The sequence below is a fragment of the Bos mutus genome, chromosome 11 (assembly GCF_027580195.1).
Source record: "Bos mutus isolate GX-2022 chromosome 11, NWIPB_WYAK_1.1, whole genome shotgun sequence".
NCBI classification, from domain to species: domain Eukaryota; kingdom Metazoa; phylum Chordata; class Mammalia; order Artiodactyla; family Bovidae; genus Bos; species Bos mutus.
Genome location: NC_091627.1, coordinates 37,794,144 through 37,816,764, shown reverse-complemented (window position 1 = coordinate 37,816,764; position 22,621 = coordinate 37,794,144). Strand labels below are relative to the sequence as shown.

The following is a 22,621-nucleotide window of genomic DNA, read 5'->3' as shown; positions in this document are numbered from 1 at the left end:
ACGTGCGTGTGTGCTAAGTTGCTTCAGTCATGTCCGACTCTTTGCGACACTATGGACCATAACCCGTCAGACTCCTCTGTCCATGGAATTCTCCAGGCAAGAATACTGGAGTGCGTTACCATGCACTCCTCCAGGGGATCTTCCTAACCCAGGGATCAAACCTGTGTTTCTTATGTCTCTTATGAACTCCTAAGGTGGGTTCTTTACCACTAGCACCACCTGGGAAGCCCTGATGTACTTACACTTCCTGCTAAATGTTGGAGGGCTCCACGTGGTCCCAGTTGAGCCTCTGGCAAGGGGAAAGAAGGTTCCTTAGCCTCCAGGTCCTGGATGTCAGGATTCAGCCCAGGAGGGTTGTCAGCCATTGCTATGGGTAGGGGCTGCTGTCAAGGAGTGGCCACTGCTACGTGCTCACACACATGACTGCTGTGTCCCGTGTGAGAACACCACAGGGGCATCAGCTCTGGGCTGCTTGTGTGGTGCTGTAGATGGCCCTGTCCTGATCTACATTCTCACCTCCAGCCCTCACTGTGACCCACAGCACGGTGGCCGGATGGCTGCCTGGGGTTCGGGCCCATCTGAAGGCTTGGCCGTCCATGTAATGGTCTCAGCATCATGTGTGTGGCCTTTATATTCCTAAGACTGGAGAGTACGCGTGTCCCAGGCCTGTTGGGAACCTCCAAGCCAAAACTTATCTGTCTCCAGTGGAGCCTCAGGAGGCCAGCAACTGCTTGAGGATGTGGCGAGAAGACCAGGGAACTAGAATTGCTCCTTCTGGGGAAATGCCGAGATGCCCTGGGCTCCTGGGGGGCAGCTCTGCATCTGGGGGCCTGCATAGAATAAATGTCCTATCATTCTCATTGAACTGTGTGTGTAAGTTGCTCAGTCACGTCCGACTCTTTGCCACCCCATGGACTGTAGCCTGCTAGACTTCTCTGTCCAAGGAATTCTCCAGACAAGAATACTGGAGTGGGTTGTCATTCCCTTCTCCAGGGGATCTTTCCAACCCAAGGATTGAACCTTGGGTCATCCGCATTGCAGGCGGATTCTTTACCATCTGAGCCACCAGGGAAGCCCTTTCAATGAACTAACTTAAGTCAAATAGAGACCTAAAGGGCTATGAAGAACTGAGTGGTGACAGACAGACAGTGGAGATTGGGAGACCCCTGCAGTGGAACCTCTGTCGCAAGCACCAGCTGGCCCCTCCTCCCTCCTCCAGCCTTCACGATCTGGAGTGATGCTGAGAGGGAGATGGGAGCTACGTGGCACACCAGATAGTGCCCTTGTTCCTCGAGGGAGAGCAGGACCTTCTGATCATCCTGAGGGCCATGCAGCACAGCAGTGCCTCGGGTACTCGCTACACTCCCTGAGTCACCTGATGCAGCAGTAGGCCGAGGCAAGGACAGGGTGGCTCTGGTTTCCCTTCTCTGTCCCAGGGGTGGGCTTCTCAGGGCCGGTTCTCTTCCTGTGGGAATATCTCTGCTCAGCAGAGGACAAATGTTTCCAGTTGTCAGAGGACAGCAGGATGTCATGGCATCCGGAGACCAAGCTTCTGACCTGCTCCGTATCAACTGACTGTTTGACATAAAGCTCCGTTCTCTGGACCCGCTGAATGAGGGGCCTAGTCCCAGGGGCTCGCCCTCCACCCCCAGCCCAGATACCCATCCTTGTGCTCATTGAGTTGTTTGACTGGATTCTGCAGCCCTTTCTATTCCAAGTAGCTTCTTTGGAATCTCTCTCAGCAGTCAAGGAGAGGGGAGGTGGGGAGGATCCCCAAGGAAAGAGAATGAAGATGAAGGCTGCTGCAGCAGAGCGCCACAGGCTGCGTGGCTTAAACCATAGAAATGTGCTGTCTTGAGTTCTGGAGACCAGAAGTCCAAGTTTGAGGTGTCATCAGGGTGACTTCCTCCTGAGGGCTGTGCCGGACCCCATCCTGGGCTTGCAGAGGGCCACTTTCTCTCTGTGTCTCCTCACCTCATCTTCTTTCTGTGCATGTCTATCTCTGTGACTGAGTATCTCCTTTTATAAGGACACCAGTCCTATTGGATTGGGACCAGCCCCATGACCTCATTTTAGCTTTATCACCTCTGTGAAGACCTTTTCTCCAAATAAGGTCACATTCTGAGGTATTGGGGTTGCATCCGTGCTAAGTTGCTCCAGTCGTGTCTGACTCTTTGCGACCCCATGGACTGTATAGCCCACCAGGTTCCTCTGTCCATGGGATTCTCCAGGCAAGAATACTAGAGTGGGTTGCCATGCTTTCCTCCTGGGGTCCAGGGGCATCTTCCTGACCCAGGGATTGAACCTGCATCTCCTGCATTGGCAGGCGAGTTCTTTACCACTTTCGCTACCTGGGAAGCCCACTGCGGGTTAAGACCCCACCACATTTTTCAGGGCATATAATTCAATCTGTAGCAGAGGGGGGAAGGGGTGGGAGGGGAGAGAGACCAGTCTCAAGAAACAGAAGTGCTGTTCACAGTGCTGCCCCAGCCCCTCTTCTGTGCCCTGTCAGTGGCCCACAGTCCCTGCCCTTTGTTGAGGGGCTCCCAGGAGACCCCCACTGGGCAGGGCCTGTGAGAGAGGCAGGGAAGGCTGGACTTCTGAGCAAATTCGGAAATCCCCCCACAGGAGGTGTGCAGATGAACGAATTAGCCTGTCTGCAGGGTCAGTAGATTTACAGTCAATGGGAAAAGTCCCAGAGTGTGTTCTTGTTTGGGGTAAGTGGGCCATATGTGGGTCTTTCTGAAGAGGAGCAGAAACGGGAAGAATATGGCCTCATCATCAGGACCGAAAGGGCCAAAGAACATGACCATGGTCCCCCACCCTTGACTGACCCTCTCTTTTCCTTCCAACTTTACAGGACTCCCATCATAGCTGGAGGGCTCTTTGTGATGGACAAATCCTGGTTCTACTACCTGGGGAAATACGACACGGATATGGACATCTGGGGCGGGGAGAACTTCGGTGAGTCCCTGGTTCTGCATCTTGGGGCCTGGCCAGGGGTCTGTGTGTCCTTGGATCACCTGGGCCTGTGATGAGGGCCAGGGAGATGGGCAGCAGGTCACTCCTTTGGGGGAAGACCATGTGGGGCATCAGAGGAGGGGTTGCTGGAAGTGGGGAGGAAAGGAGATTGGGGCCACGTGGATGCTGAGGACCAGGGAAACATGCCCAGGGGACTCTTAGGGAGAAGTTGACATGCAGAAGTCAGAAAGACCAAGGAAGAGTGCCAAGTCCGAGGGTGGGCTGGGGGCAGACCCGAGCTAGGAGTGCTGAACTTTGGAAATTTAGAGTTGGAAGGAGACTGGGGATAAAAGTATGAGGAAGGTTGAAAGCACTGCCACTAACATCTGGATCACATCTGTTGGCTGCTCTAGGGGTATAGCCTGGGTTAATGAGGAGGGTCTGAATATTCACTGGATGGACTGATGCAGAAGCTGAAGCTCCAATACTTTGGCCATCTGATGCGAAGAGCCAACACATTGGAAAAGACCCTGATGCTGGGAAAGATTGAGGGTGAGAAGGTGACAGAGGATAAGATGGTTGGCATCACTTACTCAATGGACATGAGTTTGAGCAAGCTCCAGGGGATAATGAAGGACAGGGAAGCCTGACGTGCTGCAGTCCATGGGGTCACAAAGAGTCGGACAGGACTGAGTGACTGAACAATAAGAACAACTGGGTGACTGCTACAGAAGCCCTGGAGGCAACTTGCCCTTACCTTTTCTTGAAAAGCGATGCAGAGTGAAGAGGATGGAGGGGCTGGGTTCCAGGCTCTGCTGCTGCTGCTGCTAAGTCGCTTCAGTCGTGTCCAACTCTGTGCGACCCCATAGACGGCGGACTGTGCAAACACATGGCCAATTGTGGCCGCAGTGGCATAGGGCTGCCATATACAGATACAGGAGAAAGTAGTCAGAGACCCATTCCGTCTTGCTGATGACACTGACTGACCCTCCAGTTTCCTCATGTGTTAGAAGTGTAACACACGGGTGCTTGGGGGTTGTTGTGGAAATCCACGCAGGTAAGTCTGTAAAAGCTCTGAGCACCATATGGACACAGTCTGTGTTAGTTACTGTTCCTTCCCTCCAGCAAGTGAGACCTAAGAGATGACCAGTATGTAAGCTGTACAAAGCAGGGACTTGGTCTGTTTGTTTGGCAAGCTCCGTACGGTGCGAAGGAGGTTTCAGTAACTATTTGATGAATAAACCAGAGGAGAGGAAGAGTAAGAGTCTGAGATGTCAGGGCCCCTTCCCCCTCTCTGGACACCGGGGAGCGTGTTTGGCACAGTCACCCCCGAGCAGTGGTGCGAGCCAGGAGAATGATCCATGGGGCTCATCCTGGCATTCAGTGGTAATGCCATGCATTGTCCTCTGCCATTGTTTTCTCCTGTCCCTGCCTCCAGGCTGCTTTATGGCTTTCTTCCTCAGTCACCAAGAGTTATTTCCCGGAAATTTATGGCTGTTGGCCTGACCAATGGCATCTGTTCTCCCAAACTGGGCCGTGTAGAGAAATCCATCAGAAAAATCCATCTCCTGCCATATGGGGGCCAGATTGGAAACTCCACAAACAAAGCAGAAAACCCCAGCTCCTACAAACCAAATATCCTGCCTGGGACTCAGTCCTGGGATCCCATGAGGGTCTTTGGAGTAGAGTTTGAGGTGGGATCTCCCTTCACCAGCCCAGGAGGACTTGGAGCCAGGTACGCCCTTGGTGTTCTCAATGGGGATGAGATCTGTCTCTCTCTGAACAGAGCCCGTCAGGTGTCCTGATATTCACAGTACGTCTCATGATTCTTCATGGTGTGCTCTAGCCTTTCTTCCCATTCATGGAATCCTTTCTACAGCTCTTTTGATAGATAGCAGTCATCCAGTGTCCGCTCGAATGCTATTTATGATGATGTGTTTGCTGCTTCACAATCTGGCAAGTTCTGTCATTGAGAATGTTTGTGTTGAATTGTTAGTAAATCTTCTAAGTCAAACCAGAGCCCAGCTTCCATCTGCTGGGCCTTGTTCTGCCCTGTGGACCCTCACAAAGTGTGTGTGATCCTTCCTTACCACGGCAGCCACGTGTAGATGCAGGCAGCATGTTATTTTCAATGATGTCACATTCTGGTCCAGCCTACCAGTGCGTCTGTGCTAAGTCGCCTCAGCCATGTTTGACTCTGTGTGACGCTACGGACTGTAGCCCACCAGACTTTCTGTCCATGGGAATCTCCAGGCAAGAATACTAGAGTGGATTGCCATGCCCTTCTCCAGGGGATCTTCCCGACCCAGGGATCAAACCCGCATCCCTTATGTTTCCTGCCCTGGCAGAGAGATTCTTTACTACTACTGCCGCCTGGGAAGCCTCAGCCTACCAGTACCATCTCGCTATAGCAGTGTTGGCACACATCTGCTCACATCCAGGGTGATCCCCTCTAGTTGGCTTCCCAGTGGCCTGGCATTAACAAGTGTTCATTGGAACAGGAAAGTAGAGAGAGACTTCAGGGGAGGTGTGGGAGAGACATTTTATAATCATCACAAAATGTTTTAAACCACACACACACAAAAGAACCCTGCAGACAGCTATCACAGGAAATACTGTTTTCCCCAATTCCAACATTCCATTTGTTAGAGCCAGCTCCTAGCACTTTAAAAGTCATTTCTGGACATTTTTTTTTATAGCATTTTACAAGCCAGAAAAAGCAATGCTTTTTTTTTTTTAAAGAAAAATTGAAGTATAGTTCATTTACAATACTGTGTTAATTTTAAAAGTGAAGTGAAGTCGCTCAGTCGTGTCCAACTCTTTGCGACCCCATGGACTGTAGCCTACCATGCTCCTCTGTCCATGGGATTTTCCAGGCAATAATACTGGAGTGGATTGCCATTTCCTTCTCCAGGGGATCTTCCCGACCCAGGGATCGAACCCGGGTCTCCCACATTGTAGACAGACACTTTACCGTCTGAGCCACGACCCACAGAAGCTCGGTGTTAGGTTTAGGTATACGGCAAAGTGGTTCAGTTATACATATACCTATAGATTCTTTTCCATTATAGCTTATTGTAAGATATTGAATATAGTTCCCTGTGCTATATGGTGGGTCCTTTTTGGCTATCTATTTCATGTATGGTTATGTATAGATATTAATCTCAAATTCCTAATTTATCCTTCCCCCACTCTCCACTTTCCCCTTTGTTAACCATAAGTTTGTTTTCTATGTTTGTGAATCAATTTCTGTTTTGTAAATAAGTTAGTTCATTTGTATAATTTTCTTAGATTCCACATCTATGATATGTGGTCATATGATATTTGTCTTTTGCTGTCTGACATTTCATTTAGTATGTTAATCGGTAGATCCATTCATGCTGCTGCAAATGGCATTATTTCGTTCTATTTTTATGGCTTAGTAGTATTCCTTATGTGTATCTGTATCTATATACATCTCTCTCTCTATCTGTATATAGATGTATGTACATATATGCACCGCATCTTCTTTATCCATTTGTCTATTGATGGCATTTACATTGTTTTCATGTCTTGAATATTGTGAATAGTGCCTCTGTGAACGTGGAATGCATGATCTTTTCAAATTAGAGTTTTCCATCTTTTCTGGATATATGTCCTCAAGTGGGATTGCTAGATCATATAGTAGCTCTATTATTAGTTTTTAAAGAAGTCTCCATACTGTTCTCCATAGTGGCTGCACCTACTTGCAATCCTTCCAGCAGTGTAGGAAGGTTTCCTTTTCCCCACCCCTTCTTCAGCATTTTTATTTATAGACTTTTTGATGATAACCTTTCTGACCAGTGTGAGGTGGTACCTCACTGTAGTTTTGATTTGAATTTCTCTAATTATTAGTAATATTGAGCATCTTTTCATGTGCCTGTTGGCCATCTGTATGCTTTCTTTGGAGAAATGTCTGTTTAGGTCTTCCGCCCCTTTTTTTATTGAGGTTTTTTTTTTTAATATATCAAATTATATGAGCTTTTTGTATATTTTGGAAATTAAGCCCTTGTTGGTTACATTGTTTGCAAATACTTTCTCCCAGTTCACAGGTTGTGTTTTCATTTTGTTTGTGGTTTCCTTTGCTGTGCAAAAGCTTATAAGTTTGCTTAGGTTCCATTTGTTTGTATTTGCTTTTATTTCTTTGGCCTTGGGAGACTGACCTAAGAAAACAGTGGTACTATTTATAGCAGAGAATGTTTTGCCTATGTTCTCTTCTAGGAGTTTTATGGTGCTATGTCTTATACTTAAGTCCTTAAGCCATTTTGAGTTTATTTTTGTGTGTGATGTGTTCTAACTTCATTGATCTGCATGCAGCTCTCCAGCTTTCCCAACACCACTTACTGAAGAAACTATCTTTTCTCCATTGTGTATTCTTGCCTCCTTTGTTGAGGATTAATTGACCATAGGTGTGTGGGTTTATTTCTGGGCTCTCCATTCTGTTCCTTTGATCCATATATCTCTTTTTGTGGGGAATAACAGCAGGAAGAGATATCTCTTCTTTCCCAAGACATGAAATTTTTGTGTGTTCCAGATGTGGTTGCTTTTGTTGCATTGATTTGATTTCACAGCACAAAAGCCCATGAGATCACTGGACAAGGCTCCAGCCAGGGTGACTGGGACCATCCTCAGTGGGATGCTGCCTCACCCGCCCATCTCACTTTCATCGTCTGGGAGCGACCTCAGCAGCCACTTGAATGCCAGCCCTGCTATGCACTCAAGCAGCCAACCCTGGTGCCATTATTCCCACAAAGCATTTCTAAGAGGAACTGAAGAGTGTTGATAATTACATCTGCAGTTCAGCATAGAAGAAGGCTTTAGGGAAATGTGGCTTTTAGCCTTTTTTTCCCCCAGAAGTTGTTTTGCATTAATATTGGATGTTTAAACTCCAATTTGCATAACACAGGATACATGAAAAATATCTAATACATCTACTCACTTTAGCTTTTGATCTTTAGAGATGAAAGGAACCTGTTGCCCAGTAGAAGTGTGTGTGTGTATGCACATGCATGCGTTTATGTGTGTGTGTCTCTGTGTGTGTGTGTGTGTGTGTGTGTGTGCGTGCGTGCATGGTGGGAAGAGGTGTACATTTCCAAAGTGGAGGCCTTGGTACATATATGAGGGGAGAATATGGGATTTCTGGATTTAAAATGGAAGTGGGTGGTTTCCAAAGCACAGCAGATACAACAGACAATACTGAGGAAAGAGAGACGAGGTGGGTCCCAGAGAGGAGCCGCCACCACCACCTCCCCCATCCCCAGAATGTAGTCAGGGATGTTAGGCTGTGTCAGGCTTGGAGGGTCACGTGTGTGTCAACATGGGCTGTGGGGTCAGACAGGCCTACTTGTGAATCCTGTGGTCATCCCTGGCTGCGTGTCCCTGGAAAAGTTACTTTCCCTCACTGAGTTTGCAGATGGCTACTGCATCCTAAGCTAGGCCAGCAGCCCGGATTATCTGGGGGCACCCAGTCTAATCAGGTGGGCCGTTTAATGCAGAGAACTTTCTTTGACTGCAGAGAGAGGAGATGGAGCAGAAGCAGTTGAGAGATTCACAGCCTGGGAAGGGTCGTCCAGGTGTGATGAGGAGGGGACCACACAAAAGGAAGAGGGGGCTCCTGACCTACAGCCAGCGAGGAAGAGGGGACCCCAGTCCCACGACTGTGAGCAGCTGGGTTCTGCAAACAAGCTGAGTGAACTGGAAAGCCTCAGAGCCCCCAGACAGGAGCCCGATCCTGCTGATTTTGGCCTTGGGAGACCCTTGGCAGAGGGCCTGACCAACCCTTGCCCGCCCAGGCTGGTGTGGTAATTTGTCAGGGCAGCAGTGGAAACCGTTAAGCTCCCAGGGCCACCCGCTTCCTCTCTGGGCTGCGTGAGCAGGCTTGTCAGAGGAGCGCCCTGTCAGACCCGCAGCGACAGCGGATCCCTCCCGCTTTCTCTTCGGCCTCACCCTTTACAGGTTCAGGGGCTCAGGAGAAGAGAAGTGGCCTCATCTGAGAAGAGCATCCAGGTCTGATGAAAAGTCATCTTTCCCCCCAGGTGGGGCTGCTTGCTAAGCCCCAGGCCCAGGTGCAGTCCCTTAAGACCACCCATTTCCAGAGGCATGGTGGAGAGGTAAAGGGTGTGTGCCATGACACTCGCTGGATGGCCCGTGGTGACCGTGGTGAGCCTGTGCTTACCCCTCAGAAGTCGGGAGCCTGGCTGCAGCCCTGACTGTCCCCAGTGATGTGAAGCACAGTTTTGCTCACAGGTTCAAGCCTATCCTTTGTGGCTCAATAAGATTGCTTCTACTCAAGTCTGTGGACTCATTAAAAAATAAAAACAGAGGTTTCTGGCCAAGTGGCCCAAAGAACGTAAAGATTTTTTGAAAGGAAAATCTCTGTCATCGCATTTGTCTCTGCAGACTTATGGGCAACTGTCTCTTTCTGCCCATCAGTACATCATGAGAAACGCTGGACTAGAAGAAGCACAAGCTGGAATCAAGATTGCCGGGAGAAATATCAATAACCTCAGATATGCAGATGACACCACCCTTATGGCAGAAAGTGAAGAGGAACTCAAAAGCCTCTTGATGAAAGTGAAAGTGGAGAGTGAAAAAGTTGGCTTAAAGCTCAACATTCAGAAAACGAAGATCATGGCATCCAGTCCCACCACTTCATGGGAAATAGATGGGGGAACTGTGGAAACAGTGTCAGACTTTATTTTTCTGGGCTCCAAAATCACTGCAGATGGTGACTGCAGCCATGAAATTAAAAGACACTCTTTGGAAGGAAAGTTATGACCAACCTAGATAGCATATTCAAAAGCAGAGACATTACTTTGCCAACAAAGGTTCGTCTAGTCAAGGCTATGGTTTTTCCTGTGGTCATGTATGGATGTGAGAGTTGGACTGTGAAGAAGGCTGAGCACCGAAGAATTGATGCTTTTGAACTGTGGTGTTGGAGAAGACTCTTGAGAGTCCCTTGGACTGCAAGGAGATCCAACCAGTCCATTCTGAAGGAGATCAGCCCTGGGATTTCTTTGGAAGGAATGATGCTAAAGCTGAAACTCCAGTACTTTGGCCACCTGATGTGAAGAGTTGACTCATTGGAAAAGACTCTGATGCTGGGAGAGATTGGGGGCAGGAGGAGAAGGGGACGACAGAGGATGAGATGGCTAGATGGCATCACTGACTCGATGGACATGAGTCTGAGTGAACTCCAGGAGTTGGTGATGGACAGGGAGGCCTGGTGTGCTGTGATTCATGGGGTTGCAAAGAGTCGGACACGACTGAGCGACTGATCTGATCTGATCCACCCCAATCCCTTTGTCCTCACAAGATTTCACTTTGTCCAGTGCTAAGTGGCTGATGCTGTTAGATAAAAGATATCTGTGTACAGTCCCTGAGGATCCACTTAATACAGGCTTACTGCCTTAAGTAGAGCCGGTCTAATGCCCCCTTTGCCTATGTCCAGAAACCAGGCTATCAAAGGAAATTCCAGCCTTGACCTGTGTGGCTGAGAAGTGGCAGAGGATTTGGTGTGATTCTTGGGGAGGGAGCTGTCTCCTCTCGCCTGAACTCCTGTCCACCATCACGGCTTGTCAGTGGACATTGGTTCTGGCGAAGGGTTGGGGTTTTATGAGCACTGGTAAAGCTACTGATCGGTCGATGTGGAGATAGAAGGGAAGAGCTGAGAACAGAGAGAGGGTGAGGAGGGCAGTTTCTTCCCAAATATTAATCTGAAGTTTAAAGAAAATAAGGTAACAGCACCCCCAGTGTGGATGGAATAATTACACATCTCCCTGCCTGGAATTCAGAGCGGATCTAGGTCTGCATGACATTTGTCATCTGGGAGTTTATGCGGGTGCTGACTCAGCAAGAACCACCTCCTCCCCCAAACTCCCTACATTGTCTTTTTGCTCCTTCACACGAGAAAGTGATGACTTTGCAGGAGTTGCTGACATGTGGAGGATCAGGGCGGTACCTGCAGAGCCCGCTGCTTTGTGCCTCGGTCTATGGCCCCCACTGCCTGGGGCTTTGGGATCACAAGGCTTTCCCAGAGGCTTCAGCATAAACCTGTGAGTCACCGGGCCTGGCTCCCAGTCCTGGGAGGATGGACAGCGTTATCCTGCAGTCGTGGTGTAGATATGCGTAGGATAACTAGAGGGATGTCCCAGGTCTTAAATACTTCACATTGTGGTATCCAAACATCCTTACACCTCTCTGAACACTTTAAGCTTCCTCACTCAGACTGCCTTGACTCTGGCCACAGTACAGCAAGGCACGCTGCTCAGGTCATCTTGGTTACAACATTCTGGACTCCGGAGCAGAGACGCTCTTACTGCATCTCAGACTGCAGGCTCTGGGGGCATCAGTTAACCAGAAGGAGAGGTGAGACAGGCAACTGTCAGGAGTGGATGAAGGAGTAGATGAGGTAGAAATGGGACAGCTGGTTATAGATTGGCCTCTCTTGTTCATCTGTGAGTGCCCTGAAGTCAGTATCTTTGTGCCTGCAGCAGTATTGGCTGATGGTGGGTGTTCACACTGAGGGAGGTGGGATCAGGGCAGGGGCAGGAGTTTTGGACCTGGGGAGATGCGCTTTGAATGCTAGCTGCCCGCAGTCCCATCAGGACTGCTTCTGCTTTGAAAAATAACATCCACAACCACGAGTGGGCTTGTAACAACTCATAAGTTACTGCCTGAGAGAAGACCCAGCAAAGCCCAGCCCAGGAGTAAATGAAGGGGTCCTTTCCTCCCGTGGCTTGTGCCTGCAGAACTGAGACGTTTTCAACCACAGACACAGGAAAAGAAGCAGGGACGATGGTTTTGGAGGTGGAGGAGAGGAGGCAGGCTGCAGGGGGCTACGAGAGGAAGCTGATGGGTAGAAGATGTACTGCATCTGAGGGCATCCAGTGCATCTGGACAGAGCCAGAGGCAGCCACGGGAGTTGGTCCTGGAGGCCAGAGGAGAGCTGGGCTGGCAGAATGGGAATGAGTCCTCAGCATCAAGTGAAGGTTGGGCCAGATGCGGAAGCAGGGACAGCAAGGCACTCAGACCCAGAGCCTTGGGGTGGAGAATGCCAGGAGCCCAGATGGAAGGTAGAGAAGGACCAGGGTCAGGGGTCAGTACTTCCTGAGATGGGGATCTGTGCACGATGGTGGCAGAGGAGAAGGGCGGGGGGGGGGGCAATAGATTCAGAGCAAAGCAAATTGGTGGGTGAAGGAAGCACAGGGAAACAGGTTTAGTGGGAGCTGAGGGTGTGGAGACTGCATAGGTTGGAGGGATTCATTCTGCAAATGAGGAGGGACATATGTCTCATTTGAATGCAAGTAAGGAAGAGACCACAGAAATGTATGCATATTTTTGGAAGAAAGCTTGCACAAAATTCACAGGTTATATCCATAAGCAAGGCCTCCATCTCAACTTTTGAGGGGTGTGAGGGTTTTCCTTTCTGGGAGCTAGAGCGAATCCTGTTTTGAGATCCTGGAGAGAAGTTGGTTGGAGTCCAGTAGAGCTTAGCCCTGGGGACTAAATTCACACACATACCTTCACAGTTCGCTGCACTGAGCCCTCCCGCCCCTCCGAGCATCAGTACAAGGTGGAGAGCTGGATGTTGGCCATCAGCTAAGCTCACTCATCATCTCCCACAAACACCAGATTGGGGCCCACGATTCCACCAGTGCCCCAGCCAAACGCCAGGTTACCATATATCATTGACTTTTGTGGGGAGTCAAAATCTCCAGTGTTAGGTCCACAGATTTCAAGCACCTCCTGTGTCAGAAGCAGGAAGCTGTGAACCATCTAGGAAGTTGAAAGTGGGCACAAGGGGGTGATGTCATTGGCATCCATGTCTTAAAGAGACTGGCTTTAGAGGAGTGTTTTGTGTCACCAAGCTTTCCATCGCACTTAAGAGTTTTCACATTTACTCTCGAAGTTCCACTTCAGTGATACCAGCAGCAATCCTGTGGTGTTCTTTTATGATCTTCATTTGACAGGTGAAGAAGCCCAGGCTCAACTAGGTTTCCCCAGGGATGGGGCTAGTAGATTTCTGCAGACTCAGGGCCGCTGACCCCAAAGCCAAGTTCTACCAGTCTCTCCCCACCCTATGTTCTTGCCGTCATTTGGCAGCAATCTTGAGAAGTCCCTTCCTCACCCTAGTGTCCACGTTGCCTCCGCTCTGAGGGAAATCTGAGCAAGCTGGGAATGAGCTCTATCCTGCTGGGGAGAGCACCTGGGCAGGTAGAGACAGGTATCGAGGAAGCTTGGCGTGCAACTTTCCCAGGGACACAAGGCAGGAGTCAGGAGGGGACAAGGAGGGGGTGAGAGAGCAGGTGAGGATCAGGATGAAGAATTTATGTCCAAGCACTTGTTTGCAGGGTTGAAAAGAAGGGAGAAAGACAGCAGGACATGGGAGGGACAGAGGCTGAGGGAGAGGACCCCCTGGTAAGGAAACCTAGGAAGGTGGGGCCCAAGGTGCGGAGGGACAGGGCACATCAGATGTGGTGGGCAGTAGTAGAATACCCACATCCTTGGTCCCTGCTCGTGGACACCAGCCTGAGTGTTTCCTGAAGCAAACTCCTCTTTCTTCAGCTTGACTATAGAAGCATGGCCCAGGCAGGCATCCAGATGTGAAACTGGCTCTTCCCACTGGTGGCATATCCAGCGGGATGCAGGGGGGCAACTGCACTGGGTGCCGTCAGGAAAGGCTGCACCATTTGTAGAAAAGTTACAAGCGGTAATGAAACACCCTGAGAGCATTCAGCGGTTCCAAACAAAGGCAGTGACGGGGTCCTCTCCCACCACGCTGGTATAGCACTGCTTCCTTCTCGGGCAGGACCACTGCTCCAAGCCTGCAGGAAGCAGCTTCAAGGGAGGAGGGCACCGGCCAGCATGGTCTCAGCCCATCCAACTCTGCTGACTCTACCTCACCCGCCTCCCCGAGGTCCCTGCTACAGCAGCCAACCGGGGAAAAGGGGTTTGTATGCAAATCCCTACCCAGGCGAGCACCCCAGCAACAGCTTCGAGGCTTCCAGCACTTTCTATGGTTGTTCACAGCTCTTGACTATGGCTCAGAGATGTCCTTGCAGGAGATAGAATGGCCTCTTGGCATTGACACCTTGTCCAGGAGCCTCCTGGGAACTGGTCTTATCTGTCCCATCCTGGCCATGTGGCTTGCCAGCCTGTCCGAGTGGGAAATGCACTAACTCTATGACAACCCCTTCTATCTGGACCTTGACCAGCAGAAAATTCTCCCGTAGTCTCTAATGGAAGTCTTTCTCCTTGGTCCTGGTTCTGACCTTCTAGGGTCATAGGAACTGGTCTAATCCATATTCCACCCTGAAACCTTCCATATGCTCAAAAGCAGTTCTCTCATAGTCCCTGGGCTCCTCTGTTCCAGGCCAAAGCATCACACAGAGGCCCCACCCTGCTGGCCCCTGAGAGTGTTCTGAAGGCGCAAGCACAGCCCTCCACGTGCTCCCCTGTGTCCGCCAGTTTCCTTGTTAAGGCAAGCCACCCTCCCAGGTGTGAGTTATCAGCATCCTCGTGGTGGGCAGGGAAACTGAGGTAGCAGGCCTGTGGAGCACACAGTCTGGCTGTGGAGTCGGTGCCTTAGGCAGGCTGCTGGCAGCCCTCCCCTTGCCCTGGGACCTGGGATTCCCCGGCGCCTGGTGTCTCGGTGCTGCCGTCCTGTGCTGCTCAGTCTAGGAGGCAGAGCAGTGATGGGGGCGTTGCTGTCTTGCAGAAATCTCCTTCAGGGTATGGATGTGTGGGGGCAGCCTGGAGATTGTCCCCTGCAGCCGAGTGGGCCATGTCTTCCGGAAGAAGCACCCGTATATTTTCCCAGATGGCAACGCCAACACATATATAAAGTGAGTATGCGTTGTGGGTTCGGGTTCCCCGGGGGTGGCAGTGGCCATGGGCTTTTCTGGTGATAGGCTGTGGCTGTGCCAGGTTCTCTGGTAGGTTCGGCTGCCCAGGTGTCGTGAATGGACAAGGGCTGCATGCTATGCTTGCTGGGCCACAGCCTGGGCGAGAGAGGTCAGGCCTGCCCATCCAGGTCCAGGCCGGAGGCCTTGAGGCCTTTCTCCACCCTTGACTTCTCCCAGGCTTGTCAAGGCCCTGCCTGTGGCCTCGGGGGCTTCGAGTCACTGGGCAGCACCCTCCTGCAGGGCTCAGGGCTCTGGGCATTCTTTGGGGCAGGGGGAGGGCAGCCATTTTTGCCCCTGAGTTCTAGAAGATCCCCTGCAGGGATCTGCAGGGATCACCTTCAGGCTGGGTCACCAGGGGAAAGGCCATTCGGGAATGGGGAGGCACAAGTAGATACAGCCCAGGTGACTGCTCCACGGCTTCGCAGGTGCACAGAAACGGCCAGGCTGGCGTAGTCCCTGAGGCCCTGGGCTCCTTTCCTGGGGCTCGCCGCTTCCTGCCTGGGAAGGTCGAAGGTCGTAGGGTCTCAGTGACCCAGCGATGCCCACTTGCCTATTCTTGCTTCCTCGCTCCCTCCATATACCCGTCTCCTTTTCATGATTTCTTCTCCTTCAACCTTTTCCCTCTTCTTTAAAAATAACTCTGTACCTCCTTTTCTCCTGCTGCTCATCTTTTCCTCCAGCTTCTTCTCCCCTTCTCTCTAGTCCTCTTGTCACTTGACAACTTCACTCCCCATTTATTCCTCCTTTGCCCTTTTTCCCTCATTTGGTCCGTTTTGGGGAGGAGGAGCAGAGCGCCTCTTTGAGTGGTTTTCTTCCCCTGCAGTGTTTTCTTCTGGGTTCTCTCATCCTCGGTTACTCGCACGTGTGGACAGGTGTGGGTGTGTACAGGTGTAGCGGAGCTATAGGCTTGACCAGTGAGAAAGCTGACCTCATGCTGGGAAGGTTAGGGTCATGAGAACCCCTTTAGCAGGGACTAGAACAAAGGCAGGGCTGCCTGGGGTCTTGACAGGGAAAGGTGAGCTGGAATGCCTGGTGCAGGAAAGTCAAGGGGTTATGATGTGGAGTGGGGGCCAGCCGGGGAGTGGGGGGCAGAGCCTCAAGCTCTAGAAAGTTCTTTGCATTTGAGACTGGCCCCTGCTTGCCACCAATGGAGTTGGGGGGAAACTTGGGGCAGTGTGGTCTCGGCAGCGTCCAGTGTGCTGATGGTCAGGCCAGTGGAGGGAGCCGGCAAGGAGCTGTCTTCAGTGCACCAAGAGCTGGACTGCGTGTTGGAAACTCCTTCAGGTCCACGGGCTTGAAGGGCAGGCCATGCCCTCTCAGTGACACCCCCGAGTCCATGCACTCAGGCCTTGGGAGGTGCTGCTCAGGCTTCTGATTGTTTTCCCATGTCTTCTCTTCCTGGTACCCTGGTGTCCCTGACAGCTGAGTGACAACATCCTCCATGTCTGTCTCTTTTTCTCTGACCTTGGGGTCAGACTCACTGCAAATAGCTATTTTTTTTAAAAAAAAACTTCCGAGTCTTGGAAAACATTTGACCAGGATGGCTTGGTTACTTCATTCTTTACACCTGCGCCAAGCTAATCACATGGCCGGTGCAAATCTCGTGTGTGACTGGCTTCCCCCTTGGAGTGCTGCGCCCTTTGCTGATGGGGAGAGTTCTAGAATAGGAGCCCACGGATGACCAGAGATGAGATGGTCAACACTCTTCCCTCTTGTACGGGCACCAAAGGGGCATGCCAGATTCTCCTGGCTTTTTTTCTGTTTTTCTGAGAGCCGTGGGAAGTTCAATTTCTGGTATAATTTCTCTGGTCTGTGCCTTTTGGGAAGAGGGTATGTCATGACTACTAAAATCCTGTGTCTTGGGGCAGAGGCCCCTTTGGAGACTGGTGGGCTCAGCACCCTGGGGAGAATAAAGTTACTGGATCATGGTGGTTCCCATGGGGGTGACACTGCCCACTCATCACATGTGTGTATTTTACCTAGATATGTCCCCGGTCCTCTCAGACAGCCCGTCCCTGACACCCCTTGTCTCCCCAGGAACACCAAGCGGACAGCTGAAGTGTGGATGGATGAATACAAGCAGTACTATTATGCTTCCCGGCCATTCGCCCTGGAGAGGCCCTTTGGCAAGTAAGTGTCTGCCCTGGTTGGTTTGTGCAGACAGCCCAGAGCCCCAGCTCACCGGCCCGAGGCGAGAGGGTCTCGCTGGCCACCAGGCCCCTCCAGGGCCAAGGCTGGGCCTGTTCTCCCTTCCTGTGCCTTCTTGCTCCTGCCTTGTCCTGGGCACAGGGCCGTGGGCCACGCCTGTGGGAGACCCTGGCAGCCTGGACCATCCACTCAGTGGGTAGAGCCATGCCCCGTGCAGTGGACTGGTATTTCCAGCTTTTCACAGAAAGGTGGGATGCTGGGCTAAGTAGCCCTGCTCCCTCTAGATTAGAGTTTCCTCCTCCTCCGTCTCAGCTACCGAAGCCTAAGTCCTCCTCTTTTTAGGAGGAACAGTACTGTGTAGACCGCCTCTAGAGCAGGGCTCCAGCTTCTTGTGGGTGGAAGAGGACAGGGAGAGGAGTTAAGGGCCAGATGCCATTTCATGAGTTGCCTCACTAGTCCTCTGCAAACTGAGAAATGGGTATAATTACCCCTGTTTTACAGATAAGGAGCCTGAGGCTTCTACAGCTTCAGGTACTTTCCATGGATCACACCATTATAGGAGGAAAAGCTCAAAACACACCTGTCTGATCCCCCCAAACTTTGTGATGTTGCATTCCCCAACTCAGGGCTGGTTTGAGTAGAGAAAAATGGCAACTTGATTGATGTTATATTCATCTTTTTTGCGAGGGGCCGATTGGTGGCTTTTGTCATCTGATGTCCCTCAGTCGTACTAAGGCTGTGGAGCAGATGGCATGTTTGCAGCCTACACGCCACCGATCGAGCCCATCACTCCCAGGTGGATTAAATCACGAGCCTGCCAAAGTGTTTGCATTTCTGAAACTGAAAGCCCACGCTGGTCTCCGCTTCTCCTCAGAGCCTCCCACAGTGTTTCTTCTGAGTCCTCAGCTAACTTCCGGTTCATTGGCCATGTCCATCCACCCCTCCTTTCTTCACTGCCTTCCCTCTCTAGCTTGGGTTCTACTTTCTTGCGTAAGCAGAGTGCTTAAAAGACGTTGTCCTTGAATCTCTTGCCATGTTGGGCATCTACACACCCTCCCAGGCCTCCCTCTTGACCTTGGGTGAACCTGACTTTGTGCCTTTTCTTCCCTGTGAGCAGGCTGCTGATCAGCTCTGGGAGTATTAGCCGGTGCTGCTAAGCCTCTGTGGCCATCCGGCTCAGGGAGGCCCTCAGCGGGGCTCTTAATCCTGCCCCCTTGCCGGCCGGCATTCTCCCTCAACCTCCATTTGTACCTTTTCCATTTTTCCCAGTGGCGGAGTCTGCTCTGCTTTCACTCACAGCACGTGACACCTCTGTTTTATGGATGAAATAGATAGCACCAGCTTCCTGAGCCCGACCACCCTGTACCTGCACTATCCTCCTGTCTCTTTTATCTGGAAGGATAAGGGGTGCCTCCCGCTGTGGCAGGCCAGCCCTCTACCTGTTCCCCAGATGCACTTTTCTCTCCTGCATTCATTCATAAATCAGCACTGATCAAGTTCCCACTGCCTGGATTCATCTCCTCCTGCCTCTCAGCTTCTCAAACTTTAATGTGCACACGGATCTCCCGGGGATCTTGTTACAGTGTGGATGTTGGTTCAGTAGGCGTGCATTTCTACGAGCCCCAGGTGGTGCTGTGCTGCTGGCCTGAGGACCTCAACTCAAGGAGCAGAATTCCAGGGTGATGGTTTCCAGACTCTCTGCAGTCTCAGTCACCTGGGGAGCTTCAAAAACTGCTGCTGCCTCTATTCCAGCCCCAGAGAGTAGACTGAGTCTGGGCTGTGTCCTGGGCTGTAGAATTTGTAAAAGATGCGCCCCCCCCCAACTAGGTGACTCTAACCTGCAGACAGTGTGGGAGCCCTTGTTCCAGGGGACTTCGCCCGCCCTGTGCCTTCACGCTCCCTGATCACCCAACTCTCTTCTCAATTGCATGGTTCCCATTAGTATTTAAATTTATTCTGTATCTTACATATGTTTTAAAAAATAAAATAAAAAAGAGAAGGAAAGAAACTATAAGAACTCTCCCTCAATCCAATGTTGCTCATCGCCTACCTTGTCTTCTGCTCCTTCAGAGCCAAGCTTCATGAAAGAGCTGCCACATCACTGTCTGTGGCTCCCTGTTTCCCTGCTTCTGACTGTGAGCTGAGGCCAAGGCCTCCATCCCCTATGATCACTCCCACCTGGCCCACCCATGGCCCCCTGGGACCCTTACCTTCCTCGATTACTCCATTGATATGAGTCTTCTTCCACCCAAACCCCTTCAGGCACCCCTCTGATCTCGGTTTCTAGAACTAAAGTCTTGGCTCTCATCCTGAGATGCAAGCTGCACCCTCTCTGCCCACTCTGCAAGCTCAGGTTCCTCTGCCCACCCTTGTATGTTGGTCTTCCCCGAGGACCTGTCATAATCCCTTGTCTTACTCCAGGTTTTCCCTGCCATCAGCCACCTCTGTGCTGCCGATAAGCATGTTTCCATCCCTCTCCTGCACCTCTCCTCTGAGCTCCAGCCCTTAGAGAAGGAAATGGCAACCCAACCAGTATTCTTGCCTAAAAAAATCCCATGGACAGAGGAGCCTGGTGGGCTACAGTCCATAAAGTCGCAGAGTTGGACACAGCTGAGCGATTAAACACATACTGCACCTCTCCTGAGCTCCAGTCCTTATGTCCGAATAGCAACTGGACATCTCTGCCTGGATGCCCCCCAGTCTCCTCTGACTCAATGAGTTCTAACTGAACTCTTGCTGTTTGCGCCTAAACTTGCTCCTTTCCTCATATTCCCCACCTTAGCTCTTCCATGCATCCTGTTGTCAAACCAGAAATCTTGAGTGTCAACTTTGACTTCTCCCTCCCCGTCCTCCCACACCTAAACAATCACCAGGTCCCAGAGATCCTGCCTCACTCATACACTGATCGTCTGGATTCTTGCAAATACTGAATGTTTAGCCTTTTTCAAAAGATGTCATTCCTGTCCTCATGTTACTTAGCATCTGGTGAGGAGATGCAGTTGATGCTGTATAAGAAGTTCCAGTATCATGAGGGCGCCCAGTCCAGTCTTTGGGGCGGAAGGAGGCGAGGCTTGAGAAAGCAGGGCTGGTTCTGTGTGGTTGCCCAGGAAGAACAGGGTGTATGTGGAAATCAGGTGTACTCGTGGAAGAGCAGAGAGAACGAAACCTGCCCCTTCTCTCCCATCCCACCCTACTCCCCTGCCAGAAAGCATGGTCAGCACCGGGTTTCGACAGTGATCTCCTAACTGCTCTCCCAGCTTTGGGCACCAATCTTATTCACCTTCAGTTGCTATTGTTGTTCAGTCGCTCAGTCATGTCCAACTCTTTGAGACCCCACAGACCCGGATTCCCCGTCCTTCACTATCCCCCAGAGTTCACTCAAACTCATGTCTGTTGAGTTGGTGATACCATCCAACCATCTCATCCTGTTGTCCCCTTCTCCTCCTGCCCTCGATCTTTCCCAGCACCAGGGTCTTCAGTGAGTCATTTCTTCGCATCAGGTGGCCAAAGTATTGGAGCTTCAGCATCAGTCCTTCCAATGAATATTCAGGGCTGTTTTCCTTTAGGATTGGCTGGTTTGATCTCCTTGCAGTCCAAGGACTCTCAAGAGTCTTTTTCAGCACTACAGTTTGAAAACATCAATTCTTTGGCACCATCGGTAGATGCTCTTAAAGGAATAATACTGTCACACTGTACTCTGTTTCAAACCCATCCGTGGCAGCCCATTGCCCTGAAAATAAAGGCCAAGCTCCTCCTTGGTATTTCACAGGACCTTTATGACTGCACATTCACCTCTCCCATCACTCACCTCCCTTCTCCAACTCCCCCCACACACATTCTAACCTGCACCACTGCTACCACCAACAGACCCCTTCCCTCTTCACATGCACTCATCTCTTTTTGCTGTTCCCCTGCCACTACCAGGGGCCCCCACTTTACCCTCTTTCTGGTTTGTCTAGACAATGTCCACTTTCCTCCCAGCTTCCACATCACCACCCAACCACCACCAACCCAACAAGCAAGGGGCCACCTCTGAGGTGCTCCCACAGCCCCTGCACACCCACCCCACATCCACCCTGGGCTGTGAGCACCTTGTTCATTACCTGTCTTTCTTGCTTGAAAGCTCACCATCAGGTCCCTCTTGGGCACAATGCCTGGCACATACTAGGTACTCAATAAATGATGACAGAGGATGAGATGGCTGGATGGCATCACTGACTCGATGGACGTGAGTTTGAGTGAACTCCGGGAGTTGGTGATGGACAGGGAGGCCTGGTGTGCTGCAATTCATGGGATCGCAAAGAGTTGGACATAATTGAGCGACTGAACTGAACTGAAATATGTGATTCAGAAGCCCAGAACCAGCTAAAGAAGAGAATTCTTTGAGGCTGGCTTGGCCGGGATGGGGGTAGCGGGCGAGGGAATAAGGGTGGTATATTAAGAGCAGAATTCAAAGGGGGATTTGTGAGTAAGCAGACCCAGAGTCCTGGCAGTGAGTTATCAACAATACACCAAATATTCTTGTAGCTTTGTTTTTAATGAAAAGTAAAAACACCCCCAAATTCTATTTCCAAGTAAAAGCACAAATCCTTGGTGTCATCACCACTCCACTGTGAGGTAATTGCCAAGTGTTTCCATAGCTCTCTCTGGAGCTCTCAAAATCTCTCTTAGTTAATTTCTCCAGCACCCTCCAGAGATTCGTGGGTGCAGAGAGTGGGCATGGGCTGCACGGGGCACCTCCCAGCCTGGAGGGTGGGTGCCCCTGGGCCCATGTGGCTGGTACCTGTCACCAACCAGCTGTGTTTTGTCTCCGTGTCTCCCTGTCTCTGCCGCCCCCAGCATCGAGAGCAGGCTGAATCTGAGGAAGAACCTGCAATGCCAGAGCTTCAAGTGGTACCTGGAGAATGTCTACCCAGAACTCAGGTACCCACCCTGTGCTTTGAGCCTTTGCTGCCTGCAGAGAGAGACCCTCTGCTAACTTGGTTTGGAGAAGGGACTGCCCGTGGCCATCTGTATGAGGGGTTTTAACTAGATGGAGGTCTGAAAAGACCAGTTGGCTCTGCTTATCCCGGAAACCAGAGAGAGAATTTTATTCATTGGTGGCATGAGGGATTGAGGTTGGCTTCTAGCAGTATTTCTCAACTGCTGGGGTTTGAGCTCTGGAGTGTGACCTCAGGGCGTGGACTCACTGATTCCAGGCTCCAGACTCCTGAGTCATTCCTTGCTGCCTCATTCCTAGTGGCACCTCTCCCATCCTCAGGCCCTGAGTAGTACAGGTCATTGCAACGCAACCAGGGCAACGTGTCCCTGCCATTTTCCAGACACTGCCTGACCTGTCAGACAGCCGGTGTTACTGTTAATCCTAAGAACCACAGATTCTCATCCCTCCCATGGCCTTCCTCTAGGGTGCCCAAGGACTCTTCCATCCATAAGGGCAGTATCCGACAGAGGCAGAAGTGCCTGGAGGCTCAGAAGCAGAAAGACCAAGAGATCTCCAACCTCAAGTTAAGCCCCTGTGTCAAGACCGAAGGCAAGGATGCCAAGTCCCAGGTAAAGTAACCTGGGACTACTTGAATGGCTGGGGATAC

General features: G+C 51.1%; 1 protein-coding gene across 4 annotated transcripts in view; it reads left to right on the top strand.

Annotated features, from left to right (window-relative positions):
• Positions 1-22,621, top strand: part of GALNT14 (polypeptide N-acetylgalactosaminyltransferase 14) — a 216,031-nt gene that overhangs the window by 181,666 nt on the left and 11,744 nt on the right. For 3 of the 4 annotated variants that reach the window (XM_005893606.2, XM_070379316.1, XM_070379315.1), the window contains 5 exons: positions 2,861-2,964; positions 14,699-14,825; positions 16,923-17,015; positions 21,873-21,956; positions 22,439-22,583. In XM_005893606.2, the coding sequence (XP_005893668.1) occupies positions 2,861-2,964; positions 14,699-14,825; positions 16,923-17,015; positions 21,873-21,956; positions 22,439-22,583 (553 nt within the window). The remainder of the gene's footprint in view (positions 1-2,860; positions 2,965-14,698; positions 14,826-16,922; positions 17,016-21,872; positions 21,957-22,438; positions 22,584-22,621) is intronic. The other variant, XM_070379317.1, reaches the window with a different exon arrangement.